The 16,124-nt window shown below is 53.3% G+C and overlaps 5 protein-coding genes across 5 annotated transcripts; 3 read left to right on the top strand and 2 right to left on the bottom strand.

Moving 5' to 3' along the window:
• Positions 1–200: 200 nt before the first annotated feature.
• Positions 201–3,752, bottom strand: CLAFUR5_09478 (RNA polymerase I termination factor; the record flags this gene model as incomplete). Its single annotated transcript, XM_047908626.1, has 1 exon — positions 201–3,752. The coding sequence occupies one exon, from the start codon at positions 3,750–3,752 to the stop codon at positions 201–203; it is 3,552 nt and encodes a 1,183-aa protein (XP_047765924.1).
• A 403-nt stretch (positions 3,753–4,155) lies between these two features.
• Positions 4,156–4,862, top strand: CLAFUR5_09477 (uncharacterized protein; the record flags this gene model as incomplete). The annotated part of the gene is made up of 2 exons (XM_047908625.1): positions 4,156–4,551; positions 4,605–4,862. 2 exons carry the CDS (start codon positions 4,156–4,158, stop codon positions 4,860–4,862), a joined length of 654 nt encoding a protein of 217 aa, XP_047766590.1.
• Positions 4,863–5,344: 482 nt separating this feature from the next.
• Positions 5,345–7,089, bottom strand: CLAFUR5_09476 (Polyamine oxidase FMS1; the record flags this gene model as incomplete). Its single annotated transcript, XM_047908624.1, has 2 exons — positions 5,345–6,615; positions 6,747–7,089. The coding sequence occupies 2 exons, from the start codon at positions 7,087–7,089 to the stop codon at positions 5,345–5,347; spliced, it is 1,614 nt and encodes a 537-aa protein (XP_047766162.1).
• A 547-nt stretch (positions 7,090–7,636) lies between these two features.
• CLAFUR5_09475 (uncharacterized protein) lies at positions 7,637–9,326 on the top strand (the record flags this gene model as incomplete). Its single annotated transcript, XM_047908623.1, has 2 exons — positions 7,637–9,083; positions 9,157–9,326. The coding sequence occupies 2 exons, from the start codon at positions 7,637–7,639 to the stop codon at positions 9,324–9,326; spliced, it is 1,617 nt and encodes a 538-aa protein (XP_047766161.1).
• A 3,330-nt stretch (positions 9,327–12,656) lies between these two features.
• Positions 12,657–15,735, top strand: CLAFUR5_09474 (Non-canonical non-ribosomal peptide synthetase FUB8; the record flags this gene model as incomplete). Its single annotated transcript, XM_047908622.1, is given in 3 exon segments — positions 12,657–13,706; positions 13,727–15,004; positions 15,022–15,735. Coding segments are annotated over 3 exon segments (3,042 nt in total), but the record flags the coding sequence as incomplete, so codon positions are not given.
• Positions 15,736–16,124: the final 389 nt, after the last annotated feature.

Here is a 16,124-nt window from a genome sequence, read left to right as displayed (position 1 = left end):
TCTTGTATAAGTTGTGGTGGTGTGTCTCTTGTGTTAGGTTTATACTAAGCAAACAAGTCTCAAGCAAACGATCGCGAGTGAGATCAAACAAGAAGTGAAAGGGAGGACGGCATTCATCGTGAGTCATCTAAGATGCGATATCGTCAGCATGTGAGCCCTTTTCCGGTGCTATTGACAAGTGAGCGCTGATCTTGGGCACATCACCTCTGCCGCCCACCACTCTGCCTGCCATAAGTTTTACGATTCTTGCTGGTATACTCCCCATGCTGGCTGCGACCAGCATCACGACATCTCTGCAAGAAGTCCGCTGGGCTCAAGCTTGGCGAGTTCGACACGCGGCTGTTGACAGAGCTCACGACCATGTCATTGTCAGGTGATCGGAAAGCTCGAGCAGCCAGACTTTTGGACGCTTCGCCATCATCCGTAAGTGCAGCTTCAGGCTGAGTCTCGAGGACTTCCTGAGTGCCCTGCGTTGGTCGTGCTGCTTGGCTGGCTGCGAAGACTTTCTCATGGGTGGAGTCGAGCTCAGTATCTGAGACTTCATGCGCAGCTTTGGGCGATTGACCTTCATCTTGGTCACTTTCGTCGACCTCAGGCTGTTCTCCATCCTCGTCTTCATTGCTATCATCTTCGTCACGCTTTCGAGAGGCCGTCTCTTCCTCGGCCTCCGCATCTGGTATACCGACATCAGACGCAGCATCGCTTGCCTTGCCGTCATCGCTCAGTACCACACTTCTTCTCGCTGCTCTTTGCTCCCTAGTAGCCTTTGTCGCGAGAGGAGCCTCTTCATTTTCATCCGAGGACGCCACATAGTCTTTGGACTTCTTCTCGTTCGCTTTTAGTTTCTTTGCCCGACGTCGCTCTTGCTGCTGCTTCTTGAACTGTCGGATCTCTTCCTTGGTCTTTCCAATTAGCTCTGGCATATACTTGCGAGGCAAAGTATCCATCTTATGTCCAGAGCGCTTCTCGACCCACTTGGCCAGCAGCAGCGCACTTGCAGGAATGCTTGGCGCTTCGTCCAGCTTACGCCTGGTCTTCTTCGAGTCAATCTCCCAGTCATTGAGAGCCTTCTCTATTGCCACTCTTCGCAGGGATGCACCCAAGTAAGAGACATTGAATCGACTTGCAGGATGATTTTGGGCAACGATCGACCACAACAGCATCTGCTCATCATGGTACTGTGCGGTGTGGTCCTTGACGGCTGTGTGCACCTCCACGAACGCATCGTAGTAATCGCCAATCTCGAAGCTCTTGAGTGTGTTCGCGGCGATTTTGCTCCTTGACTTATTGGAAGCGCTCTTCGGCGCTGCATCGTTGAGTTCGTCTTGCAATTGAGAAGCAGGCAACTCTTGACTCAAGCTTCCAGTCTTTGTAAGTCGCGCCATGAGCTTCTGATACTTCTCGCGACATCGCCCCGCTACTCGCTTGCCACCGAGCATTTCTGCCACGGTGTTCCAGTCCACTAGCGCCTCAAGATCTTCGCGCTTGTTGCTGAGCGTTTTATCTTTGCGGCGAGACTTTTTGATCTTGGTAATGCATTCTTCCACGGCGTTGACGAGAGCGTCCTCTTCAGCTTGGTTCCATGGCCCGAGTTCCCTGTTGTCTCCAGGCTGTAGGTGGTTCGTCCATCGGTCTTTACAATCCGTTGAAAAGCGGTCAACAAGATCAGCGATCTGTGACCATTTGCCGGGGTATTTAGCATGTGCCTCCATGAGCGCTTGATCTTGTTCTGAAGTCCACGGACCACGTTCGTGAGCATGGTATCTGCGTTGACAGAATTTGCGAACTTGATCCTTCTTCCTGTTGGGTAGGGCTGCCTCAATCTCCATCTTGAAGATGCCAGCGTTTCGCCAATCCTTGATCATCGCTTTGAGCTCTGCTTCGCTATGATTGTTCCTCTGAAGCACTTCATCGAAGATTCGGTCACTGATCTCCTGCTCCTGAGCGGTAAAGGTACCCGTGGTCGTCTCTGGAACTGCAAGCTGCAGAGATCCGGCTAGCGATTGTCCTAGGTACTTCTCCGTAGACACACGTCTTGTCTTCGTCCTCTTAGGTTTTCTGACCTCCTGCACTGGCTCACCGTTGGCTTCGTGTTCGTTGTGTGATTCTGGATCGGGTTGTGGCTTGTACGCGGCCTGTTCATCAACAGCGTTGGAAGATCTCTTCCGCCTCTTCCTAGGCTTTGGCAGCTCGACCGCGCTTTCCCGCTCGCCTTCGTCGCCGTTTCCAGCAACGTGCAGATCCGCTGGTGCAGCTTTGTCGTGACTGTCGAGCCACGTTTCGACACGCTCAGCGCTGGCCGACTTGCGGGATGAGGTAGAAGCATACTTATTGTCAGCCCCAGGGGAAAGGACTGCTGGAGCATCATCCGGCTCTGCTGGTTGTTCTGGACTACCCTGGCCTGCAGGCTCAGCAGAATCTTGAACATGTGACGTCTGGTCAGAGTGCTGTGGTATATCAGAAGCGATCTGTGCTTCTGCTACTCGTTTGCTCTTCGTGCGCAGACGGTGCTCTTTCTTATTCGAAGTCATTGGCCTCGCTGCATGAGAAGATTCCCCTGTGTCTCTGCTGATTTCTGCACCATCAGCTGCATCCTGGTCTGCAGATCGCCGTGATTTTCGTTTCCTCGAGGTTGTATGGCTTGCACTCTCCTTATGCTGCTCGTCAGAAGCGCCTGGTGCTAGGAGAAGCTCCTCCGGCGAATGTTCAGGTTGCGAGCTCACGGCGCCCGCGACAGGCGCCTCGCTAGTTCCGGATCGCCGCCTCTTCTTCCGCCTCGATTTTGGCTTGCCAACCGGGCTCACGTCCATGGCTGTGTGAACCTCGACTTCGTCATTGACAGCCCCGGCGACTGCATCTGACTCGACAGGCGCCGTGTTCTCTTTCTCCGCATCTCTCCGTCTCTTTCGCTCCTGCTCTCCGGAAGCTTGCAAAGTATGCTCGTACGTTGCGATCTCCTGCTTAATAGAGGCGTGCCTTCTCTTCTGCTCTGGACTGAGCTCTGCGGGAGCTGGAGCTTCACCAGGCTGGTAGTATCTGATGCTCCACTTGTCGTTGGGCAGTTTGTGCCATCTAGCTCGCCCGCTCAGAACAAGCTCCTCCATTTGTTTGCGCTTCAGCATCTGTCGAACCTCTTGTCTCCCCCACTCGATTCCATTCGGCGATTTGGGACGCTCTTGCTTGATCGGCGTCGTTTCGGTGGGAAGTTGAGTCACCTCCATATCTTCCATATCGACAACGGTTTCCCTTGCAGCTTCGTTCCCTACAGCATCCTCATTCGTAGGTGCCTCCGTAGCCTCAGCGGCCTCTCTTGCGTTCCGTGCTTTGTTTGCACGCCGTCTCTGCCTCTTCTCTTCCTTCGAGCGGATGGCAACATCCTCAGCGTCATCAGCTGCTGCAGCACTGCGAGATCCATGAGTTTCCATTGTAACGGTCGCGGGGGCTGCATCCGCATTTTGTGCTGTCTTGCGCTTCTTCTTCTTGCGCGGCTTCGCGTCCTGATCTCCGCCGTCGACCGCGTCACTCTTTGCTTCTACGTGCTGTCTCTGCATACCAGCACCCTGCACTTCCTCGGGATGCTCCTCAGCAGACTTGCGCCGCTTCTTGCTGGGTCGCTTCGACGCGACATTGTTGCTGTCCATGTTGGATTGCTCATGTCGTCGCTTGACAGCAGCTCTCTTAGCAGCAGTCGGTGACAGTACAGCCTGACTTGCCTGCGTCGGGGCAACGACTTGGGAAGCAGTTTGGCCCATGACGCGACATTCTTGAGTGAATGCTCACCTCATGCACAATGCTCGCTAAGACAGTAGCGTGTAATTTGTGAGGGGCAGGCTATACCAATTTGAGGTGACGTGAAGATTGTGCCGGCCCCTTCCGAACTGTTTTGACCTCACTGATGCTTGATCTGGATCATCAACAAGGGTGTCCTGACCAACACCACACGCCATCTGGGCTCTTCCAGGACTTCATCCGATCAGAACATCCTCTCCACTCATAGAAGGGGAGTCTGTACAGGAAGAACAAGCTCACCGCGAGCGCAATAGCGCGACCCAGGACCTGCAGGCCGCAGCATCTCCCCATTCCAAGCAAAGCCCAGTCCCAAGCCCTTGGAACCGCGCAGCAGGCAGGACCTCCGCCTCCAACTTCACCTCCGAGATGGCCGTCACACGCGAAGACGCAGACGCAATGTACGATAGCCATGGTCACGGTCCCGCGCCCGGGGAGAGCGCAGAACAACACGCCGCACACGCCCATTACGACGCGCAGAAACACTGGGGACTTGGACGACGATCAGAAACTATCCTGTTCTACTGTTTTGCAGTACCTTCATTGTGCTTCAACATCGCTGCGGCAATCACCGGAAGTCTTCTGAGGACCCGCAGCCATGCCTTCATTGCCTGTGCTGTGGTGTGGTTGACGCTGTGGGCGGCAGCATGGTTGCAGACTGCTACCGCGATGATCCAGAGAGCGAGTTGGGTGAGAGATGAGGCGAATCTGAAGGATCGCAAACAGTATCTGTTTCTGTCTGTAAGGTTACAAAGGCTCATGCTGGTAAGCAAACACACCCTACCCGCCACCATAACACACCACTAACCTACCATCAGCCGGAAGCCATCGTCTGTCTAACAGTCTTCATCATTGGCTACACTCAGCGCGAGAGCTACAAAGACACCGCATACTGGCTCGTGTTCCTCCTCTTCTTCATCTTCAACATTGTCGGCTGCGTTATGAACGCATACAACAACATCACCTGGGAAAGCGATCGACTCCACTACGAGGAAGGCTCACCACCCATGAAGTACTCACGACTGGCGATCCTGGGGATTCCCAGCTCGGATCGGGGCATCTTCCGATTTGATTGACAGTCCATGCACGAAACAGCGTACCGGCGCAGATTTACCAGACGAGAAAGCGATGAGATTGAGTTGACGAAGCGTTCTTGAGCGGGAATTGATGTGCAACTTATTACTGGGTGTATGTATATACTGGAAGCATACGATAAGCTTTAATACTAAGGAACTCGAACCTACAAGGATGCATTATGGACACGTTTCTGAGTAGCCAACTCGTTCTTTGATATCCCATCTCATAACATCACCGCTGAACTGGACCTTCCGGTAAACTTGACCTTGCGTGCTCGTCAATCTTGATCTACCTGACGCAGATGAGAAATGAAGGTGGGTAGCATCAGAACATCATCCATGCGTATATGAAATATTCGTATCTAACAAACAACGCTATGCGATCCCTAAAATGGTGCAAACATGACTCCCTTTGCGCTATCCTACTCCTCCAATCCCAGCATCTGTCGTCATGCTATCCCAACATCAATCTCCCAGACCGACTAGGTAAGACTGACAAGGTCTCCACCGTCGTATTCAACGCCAAACGAATTCAACAGATTCTTCGCTGCAGTCTCTCCCGTAGCGAAAGCACCATGGACGCACCCATTGGCAACCATAGTGCAGTGCTCGCCGGCAAACTGCAGATGAGAGCCCTTGCGGTTCTCCAGCGCTTCAATCAAGCGCTCAGGCTCATCTCCCACCTTGTCGGCAGAGTATGACCCAAAGCCGGCCATTGAATCTTGCGTCCAATGCGTGCTCTCCACATTCAGCAGTTTCGGCAAGGTCTTGTACGGCTCGGTGCGAAGGAGCTTGAAGAGTGGCTCGAAGAATCTATAGATTTCTTTCTTGTCCGTCATAGCCTCGATCCGCTGTGTGAGCGGCTCTGCGATCTGGACACAAAGCTCTTTCGCACCAGTCATGATCCACAGGTTGATCGTGACGGTGGCATAATTGAGGATCGTCTCGATGCCGCTGGAGCTGTCGGAGCTCGCCGAGGTACCATACAGATCCTCGTCGAGTGCAGGTGGATTCGGGTAGAACATGAATTGATCGTTGTCTTTGCTCCAGAAGACATCGGCGAACTCGAAAAATACTTTTCCAAGGGCGCCGTACGAGAAGCCCCTTAGTCCAGTAAGCACATCGTCTGGCAGGGACGGCTCGAAAGATACAAGCTCGTGACGCAGGACTCCGAGAGGCAGGGTTGACACCACAGCATCCGCTTCCACGCTGAAAGCCTCGCCGTTGCTGTCATGTCCTTCCACGGTGCTCTTCTTGGCCCCGTCTTCGCTCCACATGATGCGGTCCACGACATGGTTCAGACAGATCGTACCTGCATCCTTCAGTAGGGATTCCGCTGTCCACAGGACGATTCCGTCGTAACCTCCCCTCATATACAGGTTCCTCTCGGTTATAAAATAAGAAAGGTGTTTAGAGCTCGCAAGCTCAGTGGCAGTTCCCAGCCACAATTCTACCTCCTTCACGGCCTGTGGTGCCCACATCTTCTCATCACGCGTGATGAGTTCATGGTTCTGTACGAAAGTGTTCACGAAATCGGAGACCGACTGGTCCGGCGCATCTGGGTACGTCTCGTAGAACCACTCACAGTGATCTGCGAACTCGTCGGCGACCTTTTTAGCCTTGAACTGGCTGCCGGCTCGGCCTTGTTCGGTATAGTACAGAGGGAGACCGTCATCATAGTAATACTCGATGTTCAGTTTGGAAATGAGCTTCACAAGTTTGTTCTGCGAGGTTTCGTGAAGCCAGGCAGCACCTTTTGATTGTGTAGGTTAGCAAACGAGGAAACCAAGTTTCCTGGAGGTGATGAAGCTTTTTACAGCCATCATACAGACCCGCGCAGGTCTGCAGCTCAGTGTCAGCTACATGTTGCATGCAGACACTAACCAATATCGCGAACGCCCTTCTCACTCCTTGTTGTGTGGATTCGTCCGCCGATGCGGTCACGGCCTTCGAGCACGACGACTTCGATGCCGTGACGCTGGAGTACAGCCGCACATCGAAGGCCGCTGATACCCGCACCGACAACGACCACCTTCTTCTTCTTCTTCTTCTGTTGCTCCGGTCCTGGGTCGCCAGCTGATCGTGGCGTCTCGCTCAGGGAAGTTGCACCGAGGGAGACTGAGAGTTCGTTCTCACCCAGGCCGGAGCCACGATTAGAGGGTTTCATAGGTTTACTGTCGGCTATTATGTGGTACAGATGGGCCATGTTGTGCTTGAGATTTGACATTCGGCGGCGTGGGATATGCTGCAGATGGAGGGTCGCTCGTCGCGGTACTGTGCTAAGGCAAGGTGTGTTGTGAAGAGGATAAGGATCGCTCGGCTCAAGAACAAGCAAGGGCATCGTCGTCGTCGTCGTCGGGAGCGGCACGCCCGAGCCTTGATCGTCACACGTGCGCGATGTGTGGTGGCGTCACAGCCTAACCACTTCCAAACATAGCTCCTCAAACCAAACACTTTCGGGTTTGGGCACACGAGACACTACTGGCTGCACGCTCGGGCGATAAAAAGAAAAATCTCACGCGCGGCCTTCTCTGCTATCTCGCCCAGCGCCCCTTCATCGTACAAGCCATGCGTGGCGAAGCTTATCTACAGGAGTTCGGGGTCGACGTGGTCAAGTAACACGCAGTTCGGCGACGGGTCGTGACTGTCACGACTGTGACCAGAAGGCAAAGAGTTACATTCGGCGGTGGTACTCTGCCACCCCTCACGCCTCGTCAGACACCCATCTTCTCCGAAGTGTGACCATCCGGTCTACTCCTGACGTCGACGTCACCATGGAGGAGGCCAATGGAGAACTGCTTCCCGGGACGCTTCAGCTGTTTGTGCAGACAGAGGACGGTGATCTTCGAGACCAGGAGATCACCCTGACTCCACCACCGACGAATAGCCCGAACGATCCTCTTAATTGGTCGCCCTGGCGGAAGTGTTGGCATGCTGCTTTGGTGCTTTACATCACAGCCTTGACTGCCGCCACTTCTAACGACGCGGGAGCCGCTGGAGATGGCATGCTCGACGAGCTTGGCATACCGTATTCGGTGGCCAATACCGCTGCCGGAGTGTTGTTCCTAGCTATCGGCTACTGGGCGTTGCTAGCAAGTCCTATGCCGTGGCTGTATGGCAGACGTCTGCAATATCTTGTCTGCCTGGTATTCTCCATTGTTGGGTCAATCTGGTTTGCTCTGATCAAGAACAGACAGGATTCGGTCTGGAATCAGCTCTTCGTAGGTGCTTCAGAGAGCTGCGCAGAAGCTTTGGCACAACTGTCGCTATCGGATCTGTTCTTTCAGCACCAGCGAGGACTGGTTCTGGGCCTCTACATCCTCGCCACAAGTATTGGTACTTTCCTGGGACCCCTTGTTGCCGGTTATATCGCCATTGACAGCTGGAGATGGGTTGGCTGGACCGGTGCCATTATATCTGGTGGAACTCTTGTAGTATTTTACTTTGGCTTGGAGGAGACTGCATTCCATCGTGAGGCTATCCTAGGTCGTCATGTTGGAGGCCAGCCTGCTCAGACCATGGATGACGAGAAGAAGATCGCAGGCAACACTGCCCAGCTTGATGCCAGAGTATCGACAGAAAGTGTAGCAGACCTGACGGACCAGAAGAAGACCTATTGGCAACGCATCGCTGTAATCACTCCCGCTCCGAACATGTACGGGACGGGCTTGAAGCAATACTTCCAGCGGCTCTTCTATACTTTGCGGATCTTTCTTTTCCCGGCCGTGCTCTACTCCGGTCTACAATGGGGTGCCCAGGATGCGTGGCTTACTTTCTATCTGACTGTCGAGGAAGACAATTACTACAATGCACCCTGGAACTACTCAAACCAGGCTGTCGCCATCATGAATGTGCCTACTCTCATCGGCGCCACTATCGGCTGTATATATGGAGGGTGGTTCAGTGACGTGTTCGTGCGCTGGATGGCGAAGCGTCCTGGTCGTAACGGCATTTCTGAAGCTGAAGATCGCCTGTGGCTTCTGTTCGCATCGGCCATCATCAACCCAGCAGGTCTGATGCTCTTCGGCATTGGGTCGGGCAACGGCTGGAGCTGGCCTGGTCCCTATATTGGACTTGCCATGACTGGCTTCGGCTTTAGTTGTGCTGGCGATTTGTCAATGGCATACCTCATGGACGCCTACCCTGACATGGTCTTGGAAGGTATGGTAGGTGTTGCTGTCATCAACAACACTTTAGCTTGTATCTTTACGTTCACTGGCAGTAAGTCGACTATCTCCCAACGACGTTTGATAGAACACAGTTGAGTACAGGTCGCTAATGAAGAGCTTTCTAGGTTATTGGATCGACGCCAGCGGACTGTCAGGAACCTTCATCGGCATCGGAGTCTTATCTTTCGCGTTCCAGATGACAACAGTACCCATGATGATTTGGGGTAAATCGTGCAGACGGTGGACATACCAGAAGTATCAGAGGTTTTTGTATCTGCGTGATGGCGAGCGATGACAACTATTTGTTGAGCATAATCTAATGGAAATGGAGTCAAAGTTCTCGATCGAGACTGTGAGATGTAACCAGTGCCATCTAGGAAAGCGAGTCCTGTTACAATCCGCAGGTGGGTCGCCGAACGGTCTCAAACGTGAAACATTCTTCGGATGTTAGAGTCTCGTTGCGACACCACTAGAGACGACAACATAAGATCTAGGGATGGCAGACACTCCTTTCCCAAAAGCCAGCAAGCTGACGAAGAAGATCATTTTGGAGAAGTGAGGAACCGTGAAAGACCGGGCGCAATATGCATCGCATGACAAGGCGACACGACGACCAAGACGAGAAAGTGATAGACAACATTGGGTATGTCAGCAAGGTCAGGCGAAGACTTTCTTCTCCAGTCGTCAGCAAGATGCTAGCGCTCTGATGAAAAAGGCGCGCAGAGTGCAAAGTGGAGTGGGAAGGAATTGAACCTCCATCTCGTGAGTTTGGAATGGTACTGGCGAACGAGTTGCCACCTTCAGCATGTCAAGAGAATGCAGACAGCTTTGGGCCCCTCACGAATCCTGCCGTTGGACGACCTCTCCGAGGAAAGCAATGTGTGCTGCAAGCAGCGACTAGCGATGGAGGGAATCGAACTCCTCATCTCTCAGCTAAATGGTACTGGCGGACGGTTGCCACCCAAAAGAATGCAGACAGCTTTGGACCCACTGAGTGTCCTGACCGTTGGACGACATCACCGAAAAGATTGTGTCAAAAGACACGGCCTCAAAGAGGCGGATGAAGAAGGTGGGAATCGAACACCACATTTCACGAGTTGAATGGTACTGGCTAACGGTTGCCACCTTTCGCATGTCAAAAGAACGAGACAGCTAGGGCCCCTCGTGCGTCCTTCCGTTGGACGACCTCCTCGAAAGATGGTTGCTGCAAGCAGCGAGATTTTGCCACGAAGGACAATGGACGGTTGACCTCAGAAGAGGCGACTGGGGAAGGTGGGAATCGAACACCACATTTCATGAGTTGTGGTACTGGCGGATGGTTGCCACTCGTCGCATGTCAAAAGAATGAAGACAGCTAGAGCCCCTCATGCGTCTTGACCGTTAGACGACCTCCCCGAAAGAGGTTTGCTGCAAGCAGCGATGCCAATGAAGGCGGATGGAGAAGGTGGGAACCGAACACCACATTTCATGAGTTGAATGGTACTGGCATAAAAGAAGCTGCCGCCTTCGCATGTCAAGAGAATGAGACAGCTAGGGCCCCTCATGTGTCCTACCGTTGGACGACCTCCCCGAAAGAGGATGCTGCAAGCAGCGGTGCCAATAAAGGCGATGCCAATGAAGGCGGATGGAGAAGGTGGGAATCGAACACCACATCTCATGAATTGAATGGTACCGGCAATAACGAGTTTGCCACCTTTCGCATGTCAAATGAATGAGACAGCTAGGGCCCCTCATGCGTCCTACCGTTGAACGACTTCCCCTTTGAAGAGCTATGAAAGCGAAGAGGATCTAAAGTAGAAGTAGAGGTCAGTAGTAGGGAGAGAGGGAGGGACTCACAAAACTCATGTGATGGGGAAATGGCGGCTTGGTGTCTTGGGCTTGGATGATGTTGAGGAAAGGAAAGAGGAATTTTTGGGAAGAGAACTGCAGTTTTGTGCCTACTCCCAGCACTGCCGCACTGCGGATATGAGTCACAGCTGCTTTTGGAAAGCCACTGTGCGATGACTAGCAGCTTGAGCTTTGAAGTTGGCCAGTGGTATGATCGGTAATGGAATGAGGCTTTCGGCTTGCCGAGCTGTATACCCGTCTTTCGGGCCGGATTGACCATGTTGGTTGGTGGAAAGTGAGGGCGGCTTTCCATTGGTGTGGTCTTCTGCGACTTATTGGTGGTAAAGAGAGAGATGTTCTAGCGAAGTGGACTTGAGTTTTGTGATTGCCACAGGCAGTGTTAGAAGTCTTCAAGTGTGGTGGACAACATTGCTGCTGACAAGCTGCCTCTTGAGCCTTGCTGTACTTGGCGTCGGGCACAGAACGAGGCGGTAATGCTCGTGACTGGAGCTGAAGTATTGGCGAGCGGCCGCCCAGCGTCAGGCAGAATGTTGTCTTCTGTACATGTAGAATGTAGTAGTAGTCCGATGAGAAGAATATATGCCAAGGTATCTAGGTAGTGCTAGCTAGTCGAAGCTTATTCTTTCGCGTGATGACCACGCGTGTTGATGTTGTCTCCCGTCCACAATCAACACGCACCTCACCTCCATCGCTTCCAATGTCGATACTATACCTATACCGTTCATCGTAACGACTTCAATGAGGTCACCGGCACAACTACGGATCGGACGAGCCATGTGCCGGTCCTGCGGCTTTGATGTCCTGCTGACCGCGGCCTCACCTCCGTGATGCTCCTGATGCGCACGCCTTAGCGACTATGGCTATCAGGGCATTATCCAGGCTTGCAAGAGGAAGAGACAAAGCATCACAGCCGGGACGACTTGCGGCACATATCATCGGCCTCGGCTCCTCCCCTATCCACCGACCGCGAAACCGACTGTACGGATCCTCCACCTCATGGCATGGCTCGAATGCGAGTCAAAGCCGAAAGATATGACGCAGCACTGTCTGGACAACAGTGCATGATATCTTATGCTGCGATTGCGGCACGGCATGGCAATGGCACCTGCTCAGCTATCAAGGGCTTCGTTCTTCCCATGCCGAGCAATTCCAACATCTCAATCCGTTAGAACTACTGAGCCTTCGGAACGTTGAATATCGCGCAGTGGACCATCGCCCGCTCGCACAACAATGCTTTGCCAAGGCTTGGATATCTTGTCGTACAACTACGTATTGTGCACGGCCACCGGCACTTCCACGGACCTTCCGCTCGGTCTGCAGACATGAGCGTAACATTGCTGAATCGTGGTAGGGAGGATGATGCAATCGTCGACGCAACAGTGACTAACCAATGACTGCTTGTATTGAGGTGACTGACTTCTTCGAATAGCTACCCTTGACCTCGATTGTGCCTGCACAAATCGCTGTGCTCTGTCATGTTCTGGCCGACATGGGACGCTTCGACCTTCGCGACCAGACCCATCGAATTGACTGGAGCACTTCTGCGTTTCTGACCTGCGACATCAAAAGACCATTGCCGCCATGCCTCCGGCAGTGAATGTACTGATCTTCTTAAAAGTGGTAGGGAATCGCACACTTCCTGTAGCACTCAATCACACGCTCTTCTATCTATTCCCTACTGCCCGATACTTTACCTGCTCGATCTTGTTTACAACACCTAACCTGCAGGACCAACCGAAGACGAATACACAGACATGGGTGAAGTTCAACCTTGCAGGTCTCGAGCGAGGTCAAAGCAATTCCCACAGTGATCGAAGAGCTGGCACAACAGCACCCGAACAACACATGGATGACGATTCCCAACGATCCCGAACTCTGCAATGGCTTACGCAACATCACGTACCGCGAACTGTCACTGGCTGTCAAGTCTCTCGCGAGCTGGATATCAAAGGAGATTGGCATTGGCAAAATCGACATTGATACGGCAGCATACATTGGCGTGAACGATATGGGATATGCCGTGGCCGGCAGCGCGTGCATCAGGGCAGGATACAAAGCACTCCTACCATCTCCTAGGAATTCTCAGGAAGGACAAGCATCGCTTTTCAAGACAACGAACTGCAACACTCTGTTGCACAGCGCGGGCGTCGACTCGTACGTCGAAACGATTCGTACTGCTCTACCTGACATCCGAGTCTACCAGATTCCCTCTTTCGATGATCTGCTAGAGATTGGTGCCAACACCACTGAGCCGCTTCATGCTTACACCGACAAAGAGGATGATATTGTGGTCATTCTACATACATCAGGTTCGACTGGGCTTCCAAAGCCTATCTACCACAACAATGGCAGTATACACGTGATGGGTCAATTACGAAATCTGCCGGTACCGGACGGGCGACGCAACACACAAATTGCGTTGTTCCAGCCAGACGTGCCCATGCCGACCGTGGCACCATTCTTCCACATGATGGGACGAGCGATAACTTGGGCCAGTGTACTGAACAGAGCGCCCATTGTCGTACTGCCACCAGAGAAGCCTGTCAACGCCGACATCATCATCAAGGTGTTGGAACAAGCAAGACCGAGACAAATGATATCGCCGCCATCGGTGCTTGAAGAAGTGGTGGAGGCGCCCGGCGGTCTTGACGCCCTCAGCAAGCTTGACTATGTCTTCTTCGGTGGAGGTCCACTGGCTACATTGACTGGCGAGAAGCTCATCAAGGTGACGAAGCTGGTCTCATCTCCGCTCGCATACCGGAAGATCCGCATGACTGGAAGTATTTCGAGTGGGCCCCTGGCGCGGGAGTTGACATGGAATTGGACAGTGACGGACTTTATGAACAGGTCATCAAGCCGGCCGATAGAAGATTCCAGGGTGTTTTCCACACTTTCCCAAACATCAAGGAGTGGCGCACCAAAGATCTATTTGAACAGCATCCCGAGAAGAAGGGTCTATGGCTCTACAAAGGACGCAAAGACGATGTGATCGTCCTCAGTAATGGCGAGAAATTCAACCCTGTCGGCTTTGAGAAGATCATGGAAAGTCATCCGCTGGTCAAGGGCGCTGTCGTCGTTGGCCAGGCCCGGTTCCAGACTGGTCTGTTGATCGAGCCCGAATGGTCGCTGGTGTCCGAGAGCGAAGATCCTACACGACTGCTCGATCAGATATGGCCGCTGATCGAACGTGCCAATGCTGAAGCTCCGGGACACGGCCGGGTTTGGCGCTCTGACATTGCCATTGCGAAGCGAGACAAGCCGTTCAAGCGTACCCCGAAGAGTTCCATCGCCAGAAGATGGACTGTTGAGCTTTACAACCGTGAGATCGACGCATTGTACTCGAATGAGGGCACCGATGAAGCCGTGGGCAAGCTTCCGGCAGACGCCGACCCGGACACCACGAAGGACTTCCTCCGCAAGCTATTCAGGGTCAAAGAACTTTCGATCCCGGACTCAGCTTCAGAAGACGACGATATCTTTAGCTTCGGCACCGACTCGCTTCAGATCCTCGCGCTCGCGTCGAGTCTCAGTCACGCATGTAGCGAAGGTCGAGAAGTCACCATTTCTCCTCGCGATGTATACGCACACCCGACGATCAATAGCTTGGCTCAGTTCCTGCAGCATGGCGGCGAAGACAGCCAGATCTCATGCGAAGAGACAATGGCTAAGATGGTAAAGAAGTACACCCACGGCCTGTCGAGGAAGCGTGGCCCAGCAGACATTCGGCAACCGGAGCAGCATACGTATATCTTGACCGGCTCGACGGGCTCTCTCGGCAACTATGCTTTGCAGCAGCTTATCGCTTCGCCATCTGTCGCACACATATACTGTCTGAACCGCTCTGCTGATGCAGAGTCTCGTCAGAGGCAGACCTTCCAAGAGCGTGGCGCACCAACAGACTTCTCGAATGTAACCTTCCTGCAGAGCGATTTCTCTAAAGATCAGTTCGGCCTCAAAGACGACGTATACGGGACGATGCTGGATACTGTCGACCTCTTCATCCACAACGCGTGGGCCATGGACTTCAACAAAACGCTACAAACATATGAGTCCACTCACATCGCCGGCACGCGCCGTGTCGTCGACTTCAGCCTCGAGTCCAAGTACAGAGCGCACATCGTCTTCGTCTCCTCCATCGCCAGCGTTGGCGGCTCCCAGCCATTCATCCAGGCGAGACCGAAGTCCCCGAGCAGATGTTCGATGACCATCGGATTCCCATTCCAGGAGGCTACGGCGAGTCCAAGCACGTTGCATCTCTCATACTTGCAGCAGCAGCCGAGAACGCTGGTGTGCCTGCCTCAGTAATCCGAGCAGGACAACTCGCTGGTCCGTACGGTGAGGGTCAACCATGGAACAAGCACGAGTGGCTCCCCAGTATCGTTATCTCCTCGAAAGCTCTGAGTATGGTCCCAGAACGACTTGGAAATCAAGATGAAATCGACTGGGTCCCGATGGATCTGGCTGCAAGATCCGTCATCGACATGTCGGAGTCCCGCACCCAGCCAGATCAAGATGTACTAGCTGTCGCACACCTTGTCAACCCGCAGGCCGTAAGCTGGAGTAAGATCGTACCTACCGTTCGCGACGCACTCGAGGCGGAGACTGGCAACAAGGTCGAGGTTGTGCCTTTCCGACAGTGGTTGGACGAATTGAAGAAGTCTCCCGCCACGCCGGAAGAGGTGGAAAAGAAGCCTGGCATCAAGCTGATCGATTTCTACGAGGGACTGCTGTCTGAGGGCGGTGGGTTGCCGCAGCTATCGACGAGCGAGACGGAGAAGTTGAGTACGACTGTGAGGACAATGAAGGCTGTCGATGAGGGGTTGATGAAGAAGTGGTTGGGTCAGTGGAGGGAGTAGAGGACTGCCAGTGCGAGGCGATGGCTTTGGTGCAGGGATATAGATGGCAATCGTCGTGTTGGAGGAAGTGGTCCGGTGCGAACGTGAAGTAACGACTCTCATATAAACGTACACAGATACTTCGTATATCGTTTCGTCGATACCTGGTGTATCAATCATTGAGGACGAGCTTACGAGTGCCAAACACCGAAAGCCTGCAATTCGTCGGGCAATGACCTCTTCATACATAGAGCTCGTATACTTCAACTCATGCCATGCCTATTCTCCTCATCGCGTGAAGCCATGATGGTGTTCTCGACCGAGCGTTCCAGTAGTGCCCTCGACAGCCGTGGACAGGAATGGGCCAAGCCATGCCGCACAAATAGCTGCCACCCTCCTATGCTATCTAC

Source organism: Fulvia fulva, chromosome 9 (genome assembly GCF_020509005.1).
Source record: "Fulvia fulva chromosome 9, complete sequence".
NCBI classification, from domain to species: domain Eukaryota; kingdom Fungi; phylum Ascomycota; class Dothideomycetes; order Mycosphaerellales; family Mycosphaerellaceae; genus Fulvia; species Fulvia fulva.
This window is presented reverse-complemented; position numbering and strand designations above follow the sequence as displayed.